Genomic DNA, 19,556 nt, shown 5'->3' on the forward strand with positions numbered 1-19,556 from the left:
CATAACTGTAAAGGGCATTAGATGAGACTAGGAACTTGGCTCTGCCCCACACGGACAAGGGTAAATCTATCCAGTTTCCCAAAAGGCAGGACGAAGACACCAGACGTCACTTACCCAAGGTTTTCCTGATCAGATAGAGCTGATCCACGTCTGATTTTCCTGGCCACAGGGGCACCCCTGAGAGCAGCTCAGCAAAGACACAGCCAATTGCCCAGACATCTACTGGGGGGCCGTACTGCGTGTCCCCCACCAACAGCTCTGGGGAGCGGTACCATCTAGTAGCCACATAGTCTGTGTAGTAGTCACTCGGTCCAGCTGACCAGGGATGGGCCATGGAAAACAAAGCGATGGAAGCATGGAATCAAAAAGAGGGCAGCGAGGACCTAAGGCATCAAGCTTGTGCCCCATCTGTAGCTTTTCTCAATCAGTGGTTCTTAATGCTGGCTGCACATTAAAAGCACTTGGAATATGATATTTTTAAAATTACTGATGCTTGGGCCCCACCCCTGTCCAATTAAACCTCAATCCCTGGGGGGAGATCAGTGTAGTTTTTATAGTTACAGTTTATAGTTCCCTACGAGATTCTAACCTGCAAAGTTGAAAACCACTCTTCTAAAATAGTAAATCTGAAAAAGTGCTACTTTAGCAAAAAAATGGTAGAAACCAGGAGAGTAACATACTTTTTAGTAACCACTTTACTGTGGTACAATTTATATATAGAATACATATTTAAACCACTGAATGTGTCTACATGTTTTGAATAATTACAGAATTGTAATTTATATCAAGCCTAGGCTCTACATTTACAAGAACTAGCTTTCTATAGCATTTAGATCAAAATCATATAAAGAATCTTTCGTCTTTACACTTCAGAAGAACTTCAATACTCACTCAAAAGCCGAGCGAATCCAAAGTCACAAAGCTTAATCACTGAGTGTTTTGTGATGAGGATATTTTCTGGCTTCACATCTCTATGTATGCACTAGTCACAAAAATCAAACCAAAACAGATTATTAAAGAGCAACGATAAGATATGGGATAAATAAAACACATGAATATTTAGCAAATATTTAAGAAATTGTTTGAACCTCTTACTGGCCTTTTGAATAATAGGAAAATAGCAGCACAGTTTGCAAAATAGCAGCATAAAATAAATCTAGTACCATACCTATTATAGCCTGAATTATCCCAAATTCCTGAAGGGCCCAAAAGCACCAACAAGGGTGAAGGGAAAAATGAAAGAAAGGTAGCCAGATTTAGCAAATAAAAATATAGAACACCCAGGTAAATCTGAATTCTAGATAACATTATTTTTTAGTATAAGTATGTCCCATGCAGTATTTGGGGCATACTTACACCAAAAAGTTATGTTTATCTGAAATTCAAAATTAACTAGGGGCCCTGTATTTAATCTGGCAATCCTAGGTGAAAGGGAAAATGTTAAAATGTTCTGGACAAGGCCTGAACCATGACTGCTGGTGCAAGTTGGTGCATAAGCAGAATTCATAATTCGGTTGTTTAACAGAAAAGAACACAGTCTGACTGGTAAACAGGACAAGCCCTGGGCCTGCTGAGATAAGCTGGGGAAGAGAAGGGCGGGAACCAGGAGCTTGCCAAGAGACTTCCCTTCAAGCTCTGACATTTGTCCTGACAAGATAAACAGGAGTAGGCAGCGTTCGCCCTCTGGAGAGAGTCGCTAGATGTCAGCTCCATTCCACACACATCAAGTATTCTGAGAGCTGCATCCACCCCACAGGAAGAGGCCCCCACTCCATGGTTTAGACTCAAATCACCTGTGGTTTCCAAACCACAGCTGACATTGTTTAACAGACAGATGTTAGACGAATGTTTAAGAAGCTTCAAATGATTTTCTTATTAAAAAATTTTTTGGAAAAGAACAAATCAACAACCTAATTAACAATTACATAAAAACAAAAGTTGGGTTCAAGTACTATTTCAGGGTTCTTAATAATCTTCCCTTCTTCCAAGCATTTTCCTCTCTGGAGAAGAATGTTGGATCCTTCTGCAATGAGAGACCCTCTTTGGCTTGCAGCTGAAACCCTGGGGTATTCTTGACCTTCTAGAATTTGGAGAGAGGACAGAAGTTCTTCTTGGGCCTGGCCTAGCACTCATTTCAAAGGACCGTCAGGGTGAGAGACCAGCGTCAGTGTTTCCCCAAGGGTGCTAATTACTCTGGGAAAAAAATTGGGGAGACAATTTCTGAATTATTCTATTACAATCTACGGGGTTCTCAGCAATTAATGGCCCCGAGATTTCAGTCTTTTACCACTGTCTTCATATATTACTATGGGTACACCCGTGAATATCATGATGACAGATGATCAGAAGTACTTGTAAGCAAGAATGTGCTCCTATTCTGTGCTGGGAATTCTTTACAAGTTTCTACACCCTCCCCCCATCAGCACATATGGCCAAATAGAGTGTCAGGGGCTTTCCAGGGAACTGTAGTATGCATTATATTTGTCTTCAGTGTCTCTGATTTTCCCCACCAGAGCCTTTATACCAGCTGTCTTGCGCCCCATCCTAAAGTCTGCTCCCAGGAAAGCAATGACCCTCACTCGCAGTAAACAGCAATACCGTGTTTCCCCGAAAATAAGACCTAGCCGGACAATCAGCTCTAATGCTTCTTTTGGAGAAAAAATTAATATAAGACCCGGTCTTATTTTACTATAATATAAGGCTGGGTCTTTAATATGATATGATAATGATATGATATGATATATATATATATATAATATAATACCGCGTTTTACATTAATTTTTGCTCCAAAAGACGCATTAGAGCTGAGTGTCCGGCTAGGTCTTATTTTCAGGGAAACAGGGTATAAGGCGTCTATGCTCCTTGCTATACATGCAAATGTAGCCTTCAGCAAGGCAGAGACTCAGTAGGGAGAAGTGCTGGCTACTCCCATATTTTCTCCTGGGAAGGTGGCATCAGGAAATATCATTTAGAAAAACTCAGAGATGGGGATTCAGGCCCACCAGCTAAAATGACCCTGGCATTTGGTAGGATGACATATTGCAGTCAAACTGCCCTTGACCAAAATGAAGCTCTCATAGTGGGATGTGGCTTCTGCGTGCAGGGAGGCAGCAGGCTTCCCAGCACCTGGGAAGTCACGCCACGTGGGAGCACTGTGCGTCTGCCAGGCCTCGCTATGGCCTGAGCGTCACAGGCTGCCACCGGGTTGCTTCGTTTCAGACCTGGCACTCATATCTCACCAAAGCAGACACTAGCACTTGTGTATTGTGCCTGGGACTCTAACTACAGCAACCAAATAGGCATGTGTCGTGTGGGGGTCTCCCCAGTTTCCGAGCGTTTTCAGAGTACCAGACCCCTACAGGCTCCAAGTCAATGGGAGGCTACCTTCAATCTGAGACGCTTCTGATCAGCATGCATCTATAACTACTATCTCAAAATCATAAAAATGCATCTTTTATGTAACCTGAACAAGAAGGAATAGCTAGGTTGGCATTTTTCGCCTCTACTTACCCCAACCAGGCTTAAGGAGATTTGGGTGAAAAATTACATCCACAAAAGGATGATATAACTTTGAGCAGAGGCTCCACCTCAGCTTAAGGGCAGCCTTCTGATGTTTCAAGGGAGATCATGGGACTTACATTGTGTTTATGGCAAAAATTAACTGCTTGCAATGTCTGCCAAGTTATGCTCTTCACGAGATGTTCTGGTACCCTAATGAAAATAAAGAAGGAACACAAACACATTTTTCAGTGTAGCCACGGAATCCAGTTAACAAAAGAAAAAAGTAAATTAAGACAGGCTTAAATAGTGAAAACTCCTGGGCAGCACATAGCGTCCTCTAACTCATCGAAATGTCATTTCATAGGTCCTACGTGTAAAGGACATGTGATCAGCGCACTGCTTCTCTCTAGGAACAGCAAGCTAACAACAGTGCTACCAGCTACTTCTACAGGGAGGGAAGACCCACAGGGATTTCAACAAGTATTGATGACCCGCGACCTCAAACACCTGTGACACCATTGGGAACCTGCCTGGGAACCTGAGCTCCGTGCCTATAAGAAGCTTTTTGTGGATGGAAAGTTAGTTAATAGGTGGCATAAAAGATGCTGTTTATTTTTTCACGTTTCTCCAAACTAATGGCTTTGCAGAACTCATCTTCTATGTGTGGGCACATGGTTTCTCCAGGCTCCCTAGGCCACACTTTTTTTTTTTTTTAAGGCAAAGAAGATTTTACTGAAGATAGGGAAGAGGTTTACATTATGCACCATGTAACAAAAACTAACAATAAATAAAAACGCACAATCGCATGCTGGTTCTTCGCCCACACTGCTCCTTGCTGGTAGTTAGCTGCACCCCCCTCTCATCTTTCTGCCTGTCCTTTATCATAGCATCTAAACAGGATGACACAGTGCCCAGCACTTCTCTGACTCTCAGGTTATATGACCAGGAAACCAGTAGCCCCAGCAGGTCCTTTGTGGGTATCAGAAAAAGGCACTTCCTTGGGGAGCATTGTTAAGTGTGTGTGTGTGTGTGTGTGTGTGTGTGTGTGTGTGTGTGTGTATATATATATATATATATATATATATATGTAAATCAGGCAATGAGTGAAACCGACTACAGAAAGAGTACATTTATTTTCAGAGACATCCACCCCCACACCAGCTGGATTTACTGTTTTTATGAATCAAACATTCGACAATGTTGTTGTGGTCCTCAGCCAGAACTAATAAAGTAAACCAGGGAGGAAACTCTTGTATAATTGTGTTAAGGTGATCCAAAAAAGCCTCTAGGAGGGGCTCCAAGGTCACAGACCACATGTTCAGGAAATCCTTTCAGACAGATGAGAGGACAACGTGAAAGAAATGCAGAGGCCACTTCCAGGAAGAATAGCTGGGACATTTCTGCACGAGAACTATGTCCCTAGGCTTGAAGTACCTTCTCTCCAAAATTCTCTTCCTTATTCCAGTGGTATATATAGGCACAGGTGCTAGAAAAACTCACATGTCTAAAAAAGTACAACTAAGAAGGGAACATTTCAGGGGAGATGCTTTCCCCCAGCCTTTACCTTTTATCCAGAAAAAAATGGAATATATTTTGATTATTTAACAAATTAAGTATTGATATAAGGTTATCAGTGCCAGGCAACTTTCGTCTCTAAGAACATTTCCCAAAATAAATTATTTCAAAGGAGCATTTTAAAATAAATTATAATAGCTTATCATTAATGCTCCTCTAAGGCTGAGCACATTACTACCCAATTCCCAAACGTAAAAACTCTGTACACATCTCCTAGTGTCATCTTGGGTTAGCCCCTCACTTCACTTCTGTAGGTATTACTCTATTTCTTCTCTGAAATGCCAGAGCCTCAGGCTCTAAGACCCTTTTTAACTGATGATGATAGGAGCCAGGTTTTTACTGTTGGAGAAGGGGGTTACAGATATGTGAAGAAAGAAAAATAGAGCCTGTTCAGTGGTGTTGGGCTGGAATTGGATATACAGGTATGTACAGAGGGTGCTATGCTGGAAGGGATGCTATCTTATATAGATAGAGTATTCCAGAAAGCTTCTCTGCTTAACGACATCTGAGACAGTGGTTAAGTGATGAGATGTGGCCAGATGTGGGTTATATTTTTAAAAACAGAGTCTAGGAGTTTCTGAGTGATTGGATGTTAGAAAAAGAAAGAAAGAACGTAATGACACGAAGGTTACCAGAAGTAGCTGGTTCACGGTGGGACCTTTTACTGAGGAGAATGAAGGGGGAAGAGCTGGTTTTGGGGAGAGGAGGGTGGATAAACCGAGATGCTTGTTGGACATCCAAGGGAAGACCCTAAGTAGGCAATTCTGAATTCAGCAGGAAGGTCTAGTTGGAAATATAAATTTGGGAAGCAAAAGCATATTAATGGTATGTAGAACCCTAGGACTTGAGGAGGCCACTTAAGTGAATACAGAAAAAGAAGAGGAAATCGAAGTCTGGAGGCGCTGAAACATGTAGAGGTCAGAAAGAAGAGGGGGACCCAGCACTGGAGGGGGCTGAGCATTGGATGAACTAAGATGAACTCAGGAGAACACGCCACTGAAGCCAACGGAAGCAAATGTTTCAAAGGGCTTCTTGATTAAGATGGTGGATTGAACAAACCCATCTAATTTCACTCTCTCCTCAAACCCTCTAGAACTACAGTAAGAGGGTTTTTGTTTGTTTGTTTGTTTGTTTAAGACAAAACCCCACATGATAAGAGAGAACAGGAGAAAAGATAATAGCAATACATTTTGAAATTTGGAAAGCAGTCGAATGAATGACAGATCCTAGAAAGCTAAAACCTAAGCCAGGAGAGGGAACAGCAACCAGCTTACCCCAAAGAATCCTCAGAAGGCTCAGAACTAGTAGCCAAGATTGCTATGTAGGTGAGAGGGAAGGAAGAGTGTGGAAAATCGGTTTGGGAAACAATTAAATCCTTAGATCCTCTTCCTGTTCATTTCTAATAGGAAACACTTCCCCTACCTAGCAGAAGGCTGGAGTTTTGTTTTCTGGGGAGGATAAAACAGAAGAAATTTGGTACAGTTCAGAACATGGATACTTTTCTGAAAGAGGGGATTAAATGATTGTGTATGTACGTGTTGAATACTGAGACTCCCCAGTCCTCCTCCCGCACTAGGTTCTGAGAAAGCTGACAGCCAGACTTTACTCAGATAAAGTACTGGAAGACTTTTTGGGAGGAAGCTCAGAAGGAAAGATCTGAAGATTGGGGTTCCCCCAGCAAATGGCCCAGCCAGATAACCCCACAGTGAAGTTCAGAGCTTCCAATAGTTCCCTACTCTTAACCATAGACATATAGCCAAGATTATATAATGCCCAAGAAAAGTCTCAAATAAGAAAGTCAGAGACCAAAGCATACAGAAAACAACTTAAAAGATACGGGAACCATGGAGAGTGAAGAGCACATTTAAAAAAAAAAAAAATCCTCAGAAAGGATAGCAACAGGAAAGACGCTCATCTGTGAAATGAGAACGGGACACTATAAGAAGACAAGAGGACCAGAGTCCAAAATCCAAATAACAGAAGGTCCAGGAAAAGAAAAAGCAGAGAAAATAAAGTATAGGAAATCAATAACAAAACAATTCAAGAATTTTTTTCTCAGACAGAAAGGGTCCACCAAATGCCAGCATAGTGGATGAAAAGCAAGGCTCATGATTTTCATAATTCAGAATGCTGTGAGCAAAGAGAGGATTCTACAAGCTTCTGGAAACACAAAAGAAACAGGGCTTCACAAAGGATCAGAAAACAGAATGACAACAGACTTCTGAAGAGAATTAGAAGATCGAAGGCACTTAAAAGATGCCTTTAAAATTTTGAAGGAATATTATTTTCAACCGAAAACAAACATACAAACCTATACCCAAACAAAAATTATAAATCACGTGTGAAGAGAAAATGAAGACGTTATAAACATGCAAGGGCGAGGTCTCAATCTCTCTCTTTCTCTCTCCCTGTTTCTCTCTATATGTTTACCCTCTCATACACTTTTTCTCAGTAACCCCTGGAGGATGCACTCTACCAAAAAAGAGTCAGCTACCACAGAAGATGACATAAAACAGAGAAACGTGCAAGACCTGACACAGAGGGAAGCAATGGAAACCCCTAGGAGGAGGGTGAAGGAAAATGACAAGGTGATAATTGCGTTCCAGGCGTAGAAAGCAACCCTCCCAGATTGGAACAGTGTGACTCAGAGGCAGGCATGTTGACAGTTGTCATCACCATGCCCTCTGCCTTATACTATCTTAAATAAATATGAAAACATTTAACAAACAAACTTAAAAGCTTTGGAAGCGTCTGAGTGTCTGGCCAAACCCTTTGGGCTAAAGCAGACATTCTTAAAGTTGCAGCTTACTCGTATGCTGGCAAGGCTAAGGAATTCACTCCACTTTATCGTGTTTGTTTCCCAACTGGTGGCAAAGGTGGTCATGGCTGAGCTCTGGGGCAGAGTGGGGAAGGACTGAAACAGAGAGGAAGGGAAGGGACCCAATTCTCTCCCATTCTTTACTGCCTATAAGAGCCCCCATTGGGATTCTAGCTCAAAGACAAGCTGTCCCTTCAGAGAATCATGTATAAACTTGATATTAACCTGTGAGGGAAGCGGTGTTTGAGCTTTTCTCCTGGGCCTGGTTCTCCTCCAGATGATACTAGGCTATTGAACTTCGGACAAACCATATCCCCATTTCCTTTTCCTAGCATATAGTGTTCCAGAGGGGTGAGACAGGATCCAGCCTGGGCCTCTTAGGCTCCCAGCAAGCTGGACAGGTCTGGTGGGATTTGTACTCCTAAACATGTCAGCTCTCCGGACCTAGAAATGTGGGTCCAGGCAGGGTATGAGAAAATTGAGCAAGGACACTCGCTTTATTTTCTGTCCCAAACCAAGGAGGGAAGGGCTCAGCAAGGCATGTCTTCATTCCCTGGGTAGTCTTCTTTGGGGTCTTCAGTTGCCTCATTGAGAGCTACAACTGTTCCTCAGAAGCCCACTGTGTTGTCACTCAGCTCAGCAGAGGCACTCTTTCTAGGGAGGGTGGAATGGAACCCTTCTTCTACTAGTAGGAAGAGGTGGAGGAGGAAAACACTCCTTAGTCTTCCACCAGTGTGAACTCACGGCATTCTTCCTGCACTTTGGGAGTTTGTTTCACCTCCAGGAACAGAAAGGGTTCCCAACTGTTTAACTCCAAGGAGAGATGAGGATTGGGGGATGGGATGTCTTTAGAAATGTCTGTAGTCTAGATTTCTTTGTGACTGTACCATCTTTGGGAATGACTGGAGATGGATCCGCTTGGCTAAAATAAGTAAACCTAGAAAGAGGAAGACAGAAGATCCCAGAAGTAGTAAATCCAACTGTAGAGAAATGCAGAGGGGATTCCAAGGATGACAGCAAAGGGAAGTCCCGGGAAGACAGCTGGACAGCGGGCTTTGAGTCCAACAAGCCAGGCAGATCAGATCAGGTGGAGAACGGGGGGCAGCAGATGGAGAACGGGGGGCAGCAGATGGAGGCAGGATGTGACAAAAAAAAAAAGTGAAAAAAAGAAGCAATGAATGGATTATCTGGTGTGATTATCCTGTGGGAAAGTATATTTAGATGCTATTAAAAAAAGTGAGAAAAGTTAGCTATAGGATTAAAGAATATTAAGCAAATTTAAAAAGCAAGGCAAATTTTAATTTGTAAAAAAGTACAAAAGGAATCCCTAGTACAATAAAATACTCAGCTATAAGAAATGTTTACATGGGCATAATAATGGGAACCATGAATATTGAATTAATAAAATTTTAATGTAACTATTTTATGGGAGTAGAATAATGGTGTAGGAAAGCAAAATTCTCATCTATCATAATAGGAAGTCTATGGATCATCTCCAAATTGATAAATCAAGAAATAGCAGTACATCATTCATTATATTATATGATATGTTATATTATATTATATATCTTATATTATATTATATTACATTAAATTATATTATATTACATTATATTATATTCTATTGCTGGATTTGATTTGCTAATAATTTTGCTAAGGATTTTTGCAACTAAGTTAATATTTGTCTGTCATTTTCTGTTCTTGAAATGTCCTCACCTGGTTTTGGTATCAGGGTATAATAGCCTCATAAAATGATTTGGGAAATGTTTCTTCCTCCTTTATTTTCTGAAAGAGTTTGTATAGGATTGCTATTTTTTTCTTCCTTATATATTTGATAGAATTCATTAATCAAATATTTTAATAATAGAAACCAATATGAGTAACAGGAAAAAATATATAAATGCACAACATTGGTGGTAAGGTAAATTGGTTCAGTTTGGCAAACCCTACAACCCAATAATTCCATTCTGAGAACTTCTAGGGGAAAAGTTCAAAAGAAGAGAAATCTATTGTAGCAAGAGTCTGATAACAGAATCATTTATCAAACACTAAAACCAACCTCAATATTCAACAATGGAGAAATGGTTAGGTGGTAATGTAACTACATGTATAATCTTACAGTTATTCATAATAGATCTAAAGATTATATTGCAACATACATAGAAATGCATATGAAAGACTATTAAGTGAAGAATAGAATTGAGGGGAAAACAATCATCTCATCACAGCAGCACAGAGAAAGTGGTGCTTTGCTTGGACAAGCAGCCAGCAGGTTGGCTGCTTTTACAATGGTCTTCAAGCTTGCAGACCCAGACACTTAATATTGTCAGCACATCAAGACAGTACCCATTTCAAAGGGGCAGGTGAATATTAAACACATTTTCTAGCCTGATATATAAAACCAGAATGCCAATTTATTCATCCGTGTTCAAATCCTGAATACCAGCTCATGCTCTCTTTGTAGGCAATTCCATAAACAAAGTCAAGTTATAATCAGAATGGTGTTTGGTAAGCAAAGAATCTAGATGAAGGAAAATAGGCAATTTGACTGATTTTTGCCATTAGGCTGCAATAGCTTAATTGCCATTTCCAAATTAGGAGGGTCTTGTCATTAGATAAACATGCAGTCAACTCTAACAAGCCCAGCAGCCATTCTATCTCTGTAAGTTTGCTCTCCATATCTCTGCCCTGATGCGTTGTGTTGGTTTCACAACATAACTCTCAGAAAGGAATCTTCTGTCTCTCCAAGTGTCTGGGGCAGGATGGACTGTGACCCTAATGTTCTAATAACAAAATTGAAATGAACAGAGAGAAACATAAACAACTGTTGTGGGAAAGTGAAGAGCTCAAACTGATTTTTTAAAATTTTAGAAATTTTAAGAGAGATGATGACGAAATAACGTGTATCTCTCCAGCATTCTCAATGTGGCAGCTGTCCTTTCCACTACTGCTCTTCTAATATTTGTGATATTACAAGAAGCCAAACCACCAACATTCATCAAAGCTTGATTTCTATACAAGGCTACAACAAAAGAAGAGAGAACTGGCCAAACTCCTGTAGAAATAATATGTTCTTGGGAATTTATCCTATAGAACTACGTATCTGTGCAAATGTTTGTTCACTGTAGAAAACTAGAAACAATTTAAATATTTATCAATGGGGGATTGAATAAAGAAACAACGGTATGTTTGTACAATGAAAATCTATATAGCTACTTTAAAAATATAGAAGTAGATATGTATGAATAAGGAGACAACTCCCAAATACGCTTAAAAAATAAAGAACAGTATATAGAGTATAATCTATGTAAACATATATATGTGCATAGAAAAATACTTAGAAAACAATTTCTCAAGCTAATTTTATTTCTTTCTATATGGTTCTGTGATGACTGAAATAGTTTTACAACAACAACAAAAAAACCATTTTTAGTTGAAAAAAGAGAGATTTTTAGGGTTCTATAAAAGTTCTGGAATTCCACTGTCAGAAACTGAAAACTTGTAGTAACAACTTTAACCAACAAATGTTCTTTGAACAAACTATATGGGAGTCAGAGGAGGAACTGGTGGCAATGGTATCTGTGCAGGAAAGAATCAGTGAAGTATTGTGTCTGGCTGTACTTACAGAGGGACAGAAAAATGAGGAGAGAACACCAAAACTAGTCATTTACAAAACTTTGAGATAGGAGAGACAAATAGTTCATGTAATAATAATTACAAAGCATATTATCACCTACAGAAGATAAGGAATTGTAATACGCTTGTATGAGGGCAAATATGAACATGGACACAGCACCGGCATCACGATAGACATGTTTATATCTCTGTAGCAGGATACACATCTTGTGGCATAAATTGGCTTGTTAGTATCAACATGGATTTGAATCTGCTTCAAAAGCTTTCCAGAGGAGTACAATAACTTACAAACATGTTAATAAGAAGATGACTTAGTGTCCATTTCAGATTCACAATAGAGAGAAGTCTTTGAGCCCAATTTGGCAATGATTTTTGTTAATAATTAAAATATTACCATAATAATAAATGGAACACGGAGAAAATAGAAAAAAAAAAAACAAATAAAATGAAAAATACCAGAGATAATCATTTAAAAATGGGTGTATTACTTATTTTTCTTTCTCCTATCTACATGTAAGTTCTGTGAAAATGAAATATGTGTTTTTATTATAGCATAGTATTTTTTTCATTTTGCAACCACTCATGAACATATTTCCATGTCTATGTATGTTTTATCTATAAGCAGGATTCTTAACGGCTCCACTGTATTCCATTGCAAAGATACGCCATAATTAACCAATCCTCTATCATTGGACAGTTCTGTTGTTTACAATTCTGTCATCATAAACAATACTTTAACAATGAGCACTTCTATAACAAAACCTTTACATATATACTCAATTATTTTCTTCTGTTAAGTTATTAGAAGTAGAATTGTTTGGTGTGGATTATGTCTCTAAGGCTTTTAATACACGTTGCCAAATTGCCCTCTGGAAAGGTTGCTCCAGCAGTTGTATTAATATCCTTTGACAATATTGAGTTTTAGCATTTTAAAATCAAAGTAACTATCTTAAAATGAAAAAGAATCAAAACTTTGTTATGATTCCTCTTCTTTAAAATCATTTTATAAGTGTCCACTTATGGGTTTGCTAACGCGGTCATTCCACGACAAGTGTCAACAATTAAGCTAGAAGATACTGGGGACATACAGGTGAGGAAGGCACAGCTCTGGCTGAAGATTTTATATTAATAGTTTACTGGACAAATGGGGTGTGTGATGTAAATGACCCCAGAAGATGTTACAGACACTAGAGGAAGGAACTTCTGACTATCTATCACACAAGAGGTCACATTTGAGCTATATGTGAAGGAGAAGTAGGAGTTTGGTAGGCAAAGTAGACAAAGTAAGGCAACCCAGGCTGAGAAAACAGCAAGTACTGAAGCTTTAGACTGCAAATGATTCCATGGTGTGGGAAACTTAGGTAGGAAAGGGGTGTCTTGTAGAGTGAGTGAGAAGCTGCATCCCATGCTAGGGTTTTTACCACGCTAGCAAAGCTTTGGGGAGCTAGTAAAGGATTTTACGTAGGGAAGTGGCATGATCCAGTCCGAGTTTTAGAAATTTGTACTTAGTAATCCAGTGATCACAGGACATTCTTACAGTAAGTGTGCAAACCTAAGGAGGACACACCCTAGCACCAGGCAGGGAAAACAACAGCATTATCCTTTGTTGATATTGCCTGACAGATCAAATATGAAACTAAAGGAAAACCAAAGTCTTCTAACTTCTAGGATATTCGATCATCAATTCATAGCATTATAGAGTTGGAAGTTCCCTTACACTTTATCTGGTACTAAACTCTCCTTTTTACGGATGAGGACACCTGTAGGCAACTTGCCAAAGCTCACATAGATGATGATGACCCACTTTTCCCTCAGCGTACTTACAAAGTTTTATAGTATGAGATCTCTAAATGAAAAATTAAAAAAAAGTTTTCCTATGAATTTCAAAATCTTTGGTTAACACAATTTAATGACATTTACTTTTCAGTGTTGACAAGCAAAAATTTGAAACAGAATTTAAAATAGATTGAAGAATTGCCAAATAGTATAAGGGAAAGTAACTTTTACTTTACAACAAGCAAGCAAACAAAATCCTTAAACTTCAAAACAAACGGACATGACCTGGCTTAGAATAAATCTTACTTTTTAAACTTGCTCATTTATTAATAGCGTTCCTTAAGTCAATCTTATATTTAAACCACAGCACGTTGTCATTTGGAATAAAATTGTTTGTACTTAACCACACATATCTTCTAATCTTTCCCTTCTTTAATCCACCTCCATATTAAAGCATTGTCTATTTCCTGGAACATAGATAACATATTTTTAGACAGTGGAGTTAAAAAAAATCTGCTTTCAAAACTCTAATCACACCTCGTCCTGCCCTTTTTTTCTTCTGTTCAAATTATATGCCAAAAAAAGAACTGACTCCCAATTACTTTCAACCCCCGATTATCAGTGTTTCCAAGTGACTCAATGTAACATGATTAACCAAACTCCCTGCAATACCTTCCTTGTACCATACAGCCACAAGTAGCTTATAGTGTTAAGTCAACCTGAAATGTCACTTGCAAGCTGTCAAAATAGCAAATATCAATATACTAAAGATTTTCTCTCTTGAACACATAATTTCTCTGTATCAGTAACTTTCTGAAGGGAGGTGTCTGTTTTTTGACTCTGGTTGTGTAAATTAACAAGAAAACCTGTGCCATGGTCACTAACAAACCTCGAGCCACTTTAATCCCATTTGCCTGCAGGTCACAGCAGATCATATATAACCACCACTACATGGCAGAGCAAGCTCTTAGCCCAGGTTTGCAAGCTCTGATGAAAGAGCCCCAGCCTCTAGCTACTAAATGTGCCTGTGAGCCAGGATGGGGTGCCACTCTACCACTCTGATCTACAATGCACTCAGCGTTTTGTCCCCAGCGTTTTGTACAATGCACTCAGCCAAGTTGGGTTCCCAGGAGCAGAGCAAAAGGAGAAGATGGGATATCCTACCTTGATCAACGTCTCTTAAACCTCCTCACCTCCCAATTCAAAGGCCACCTCCTCCACGAAGTCTTCCTTGACTGACCTGCTTTGAATTATATCTCCCAGAGCCTGCTGATCATTCTACCCTCTCCTTCTGATCACAGTGATTGGTTCCAGGAATTGTTGCATCACATGAGCTGAGCCAATCAGAGTGTCCACTGGACTTTATATGTAGATGCTACCTTCTTCTAGAACTTCCTTCCTTCTAGAATGGCTACATAGGTTGATAAAAGCCTGTTGCCATGCTTTCTATCATATTTTCCCCCTCCTAACTCCTTCCATCCTATACCACACACACACACACACACACACACACACACACACACACACCTCCAAAATCTACCTTATAAGAGAGACTCATTTGCAAGGCAGAATGAAGCCAACACAAAGAAGAGTTGAGAGAGAGACAGAGACAGAGAACAGCCACCACCTATGGTACTCTACCTAAGACAACCACCTGAGCATGGGTGGGAGCCAAAATCCAGCCTATATTCTGCTCACTCTGGCTACAAAAAGAGGCTACTCTTAACCAGAGGAAGCACTCCCCCTTTTTTTCAAACAAAGGCTCTGTCTGCTCACTAAGCCTTCTTCTAATGCACAAAAGAGTTGCATGGGCTACAGAGAGGAGAGAGAAGCTCAGTGGAGCCTTTAACGTCTCCCTCAGTCCTTCCTAGTTACAGCCACAACATTCCTTTTTCACCCACACTTGCTTCGCTGGGTTTTTGTCACTTGTAACCAAAAGAGTCCTGCCCAATACAGCAGGCCAGACATCTGATTGCTTCAGATGAAACAACATGTTCGTTTTAGCTGTAAACTTCCTATTAGCCATGGTCTTTGGACTCTTCCTTTCAACCTCCTGTCCTTACACTTTCCTAGTCAGGCACAGATAACTCATATCTTTCCTTTTCTTTCTTTGAGAGTCAGCATCTATGCAGAGATAATGCACCAAAGAAATCAAGTTCAACCTAATAATGCTGCTGCTTTCTTCATGAAAATGATTACTTATGATCTCTTTCCCAACAGTTTTGGTACCTCCTTCCCTGTCAACCCCAGCAGCAGAGTGTGCTGTCTACACACTGGCTATTCTCGCCTAATCTGAGAAAGAGTCATGGCTCATTTTCCCTTGCCGTTTTCCCACAGTGTGTTTCGTTGTGTTCTGTTTGTCAGGGATGGGTCACTCACCCCCTTTGGTATCTGTCCAACTCATGGAGAAGTGTGTGGTCGCAGTACTCAAACACCAGGTGAAGCTTCCGCTTCCTCCGGAAAACTTCTAGAAGGTTGATGAGGTTGGGATGCTTGAGTTGCTGAAAACAGGAAAAGGAAGATGCTAAATATGAGTTGGGAGAGACAGTTTCCTCTAGTTTGGATCCAGTAGGAAGAAAGCTGTTTGTCCTTTAGGAAGTTTCTTGTCTTGGCCTGAAGGAGGCTGCAAACAGTATTGTCTTACTTCTATGAGCTGTTCGTGGCTTGTAAGTGAGAAGTGATTATAACCCAGGTGGCTGGTGAAGGCAAAGAGAGATATGAGAAGGCTGGGAAAGAAAGGAGAATAAGAGCAGGGGCAGGGGAGGCGGATTTTTAGTTAATAGAAAGTGATCCCTTAAGCCTCAGAGGAAATGTCCCTTCCTATGGACGTCTTCCCTGATGGCCCCAGACTGGTTCAGTGCCCCTGTATGTCTCATAGCCCTCCTCCCCAAAGGGTATGTCCTTCAGGATCCTTTGGAATTACAAAGTAAGGATCACTTAGTAATCACTGTTCAGTTGCTTGTTTAATGTCCTCTACTGTCAACAGATATAAAAGATACTTTCAATAGAAGTAAGACCCATGCCATCAAGGTCCGTGTTCTCTTGTTCACTCGGAATGATGGTGTTGTTCACTCGGAATGATGACCCCAGCATGGGGCCTCATACGTCATAGGCATTTGATAGTTATGAATGAGTGAGCAAATCATGTTTCCTACGTGGATACAACACTTTAAAGCAGAAAAAGGAGGAAGACTCTCCAATCTGCTGGGCCTGAAGGTGTGTATCTGGAACATGGGCCCCGGTGAAGGCGAGGGAGTGGTGAGAAAGGTCCCGCTGGGAGATGTCCTTTGTTATTAGCACAGTCAGGATGCAGTGATAAACTGGAGGTGAGGGGTGACGGAGAGGGAGGGGTCAGGAATGCCCAAAGGCTTGTACAAGGGGGCAGATGGTGGGGCCATCAATGAGACGAGGAGCAGGTTTGAGGGAGCAGAAACTACCGCTTTTGGCACATTGGGTTGGTGAGGACTCGGATATCCAAGACGGGTAGTCAGGTTGGCTGCAGTGTGAGCTGAAGGTAAAAGCCGGGAGTCTGCATGAGTGTACGCGCAGCGATACATGCATGCGACTGCCCAGAAGAGTGAGGAAGAAGGGAAGAGGCCCAAGGAACCCGGCACGCAGATGTGTATTGCATGAGGAGAAAGGGAAGAAGGTCCCCCAAGATAAGAGAGAAGACAACAGAGCATGATGCCATGAGGCCACGGGCATATCATGGAAGGAAGTGGTCTGAGGGGACGGATGCTGCCGAGAGCTGTGTGGCGGGCTTCCCCACGCAGGGGTGTGTGACCTCCCTGGAAGCGGTGAGGTCCTATGCATTCAGCATCTCAAACCACATTATCTGTCTCTCTCTCTGTTAACTCCTCTGGCCTCAGGGGCAGAACTCAGAGGGACACCTCTGGTCTTAAAACCAGTTTGCAATCAGCAGCCTGGAGGTTCCAATCATAGTTCAACACTGTGAATGTTTGCATTCATGAGGGTTTGGATGTTTCTACCTCAATACTGAATGGGCTTCTTTAGGGATATACAGAGGAATTAGACTAGCAGAACCAAGCAACATGAAGGATGGATGCTCACAAGCTTACTCACTACGTTTATTATGCATACACGTAATCGTAATAGAACAGACTAAATTACCATATATACTACAAAGATGCAGTTCAGGGCTCATTGGAGTATACTGCCTTCCTCTTTATGAGTATGTGAAGCCAAAGCCTCAGGCCTGTTGCTACTCCTCAGCATTCTGAATTGGGCTGGCCCAATCTGGAGGATCTCCGTGGTTACCAAGCCAGTCACGACATCCTTCACTTATGCTATATCTGGAAGCCTGGGCCGCTCAACTCAGATGGAGTTTCTCATGTATAAAGTTTCCCTCTTTGTGGCTGCTGTTTTACTTTGGTCTCCCTTTTATTTTTACTCTGTTTTAAATACTGGTATTTCCTGTTATGCTGTGAAGTGAAACATTTTGTCCTATATTAAGGAAAGGACTCCCTTTTTATCAGTTGAATTTAACCTGAGCCCTACTTGGTTCCCTGCAGAGCTGAGAATGCTGTGTTCTTGGACAGCGTCCTTCATCTCATCATCAGCCCTATGTCTTCATTGCCCACCCGTCCATGGTGATGAGCTCAGGCTCCTACCTACAATTTTTAAGGTTAAATGTTTGGCCTGTGTAGCCCACAGCATTTTTTGTACTAGTTGGCAACATTTCAGACCAGAAAATGTTACTTTAAGAACCTGGTTATCAAGATTCTCTTGAAAATGCTAGAAATCTCTTGAAAATGCTAGAAATACCGGGCCTGCAGTCTCTGTGGCATCAGTAAGCTGGGGCTGAGAAGCAGCTGTTCACTTTAGATAAGGCCTGTATGCTTTAGTTCACCACAGTCCCTACCACTGCTGGACACGAAGGCCAAGTGACAGCTGGCCTTTATCATCACTCTTGCATTATTAATTTTCTTATATTAGAGTTAAAAGCGAGATAGTCAATGTACCCATGTTTCTATCAAAAGCACGAAAACATACAAGCAATAGAAATGACTGCATATTTCAAGACAAGTAAGAAAAAGTATATTATCAATGGAATATTATTCAGCCACGAGAAAGAAGGAAATGCTGCCATTTGTGACAGCTTGGATGGACCTTGAGAGCATTATGCTAAGTGAAATAAGCAGACTGAAAAAAGCAAATACTGTATATCACTTATAGGTAGAATCTAAAAAGAACTAAAAAAGAAAACAAACAAGAAACCAGTAGAATGGTGGTTACCAGGGGTTGAGGTATGTGAAGAAACTGGGCAGATGCTGCTCAAAGGGTACAAATTCCAAGTTAAAAGTTTAACAATTTGGGGATCTAATTACAGCTTGGTGATTATAACTAATAATATTGTATCATATATTTGAATGTTGCTAAGAGAGTAGATCTTAGATGTTCTCACCACAAAAAAGAAATGGTAACTATGTGACAGGATCGAGGTGGTAGCTAATACCATGGTGGTAACCATTTTAGTAATTTATAAAGTTATCAACACGTTTCACACTATAAACTTACATAATGTTATGTGCCACTTATATTTCAAAAAAGTTAGGGAGAAAAGGTGTATTCATTTGTGGAAGTGAATCATTTGTCCCACACCTGCCTGGCCCCTGTATTGGGTCTGTAACCTCTACTCAAGGGGGTCTTCAGTGGTCACATGCTTCCAGATTGACTAGCATAGAGACCGTTACGTCTGTGTCTCTCCTATCCTTCAAGAGTCAAGGATTCTCTGGTCTATTTGTAGGAAGAATGGGGGATATTTATCCTATCTATGCTTTAGACAAAAAACAGCAGATCATTTTCTCAATGGTCATATCCTGTTTTCTTTCAAAATCATTCTCCTTCTCCCACAACTGGGTTAAATAACAAAAGAACAGAGATTAAAGTTTAGAAAGTGGGAGCTATCTAAACATGGGGGTATATGTTTTTTATTTTTTTAAAAATAATTTTTGAAATTGATTTCAAAAATCAAATTGATTTCAAAAATCAACTAAGAAACTAGGTCTTAGTTACATAGACATCTTTGCAGGAGTCTTTTGTCAATTAACATACACCCAGAATAGAGAAAAGTAATGTACCCACCTCCCTACTTTATAATAACAATCCTGGAAACTTCCCAAATATTCCTATACCAGCATATTATAATACTCTCAAGGTCTTGAGACTGAGCAAGGTTGAGACCTTCTCCAAACTAAGAAGCAGAGAAAGAATTAAGGTTCTTCATAT

The 19,556-nt window shown here is 40.5% G+C and overlaps 1 protein-coding gene across 2 annotated transcripts in view; it reads right to left on the bottom strand.

The window, feature by feature from the left end:
• CDKL1 (cyclin dependent kinase like 1) overlaps positions 1-19,556 on the bottom strand; it is a 49,848-nt gene that overhangs the window by 10,306 nt on the left and 19,986 nt on the right. For both annotated transcript variants that reach the window (XM_081047647.1, XM_081047646.1), the window contains exons 3-6: positions 15,687-15,808; positions 3,640-3,712; positions 892-982; positions 115-315 (exon numbers count right to left, since the gene is read on the bottom strand). In XM_081047647.1, the coding sequence (XP_080903773.1) occupies positions 115-315; positions 892-982; positions 3,640-3,712; positions 15,687-15,808 (487 nt within the window). The remainder of the gene's footprint in view (positions 1-114; positions 316-891; positions 983-3,639; positions 3,713-15,686; positions 15,809-19,556) is intronic.

Source organism: Rhinolophus hipposideros (assembly GCF_964194185.1).
Source record: "Rhinolophus hipposideros genome assembly, chromosome: 5".
Classification (NCBI taxonomy): domain Eukaryota; kingdom Metazoa; phylum Chordata; class Mammalia; order Chiroptera; family Rhinolophidae; genus Rhinolophus; species Rhinolophus hipposideros.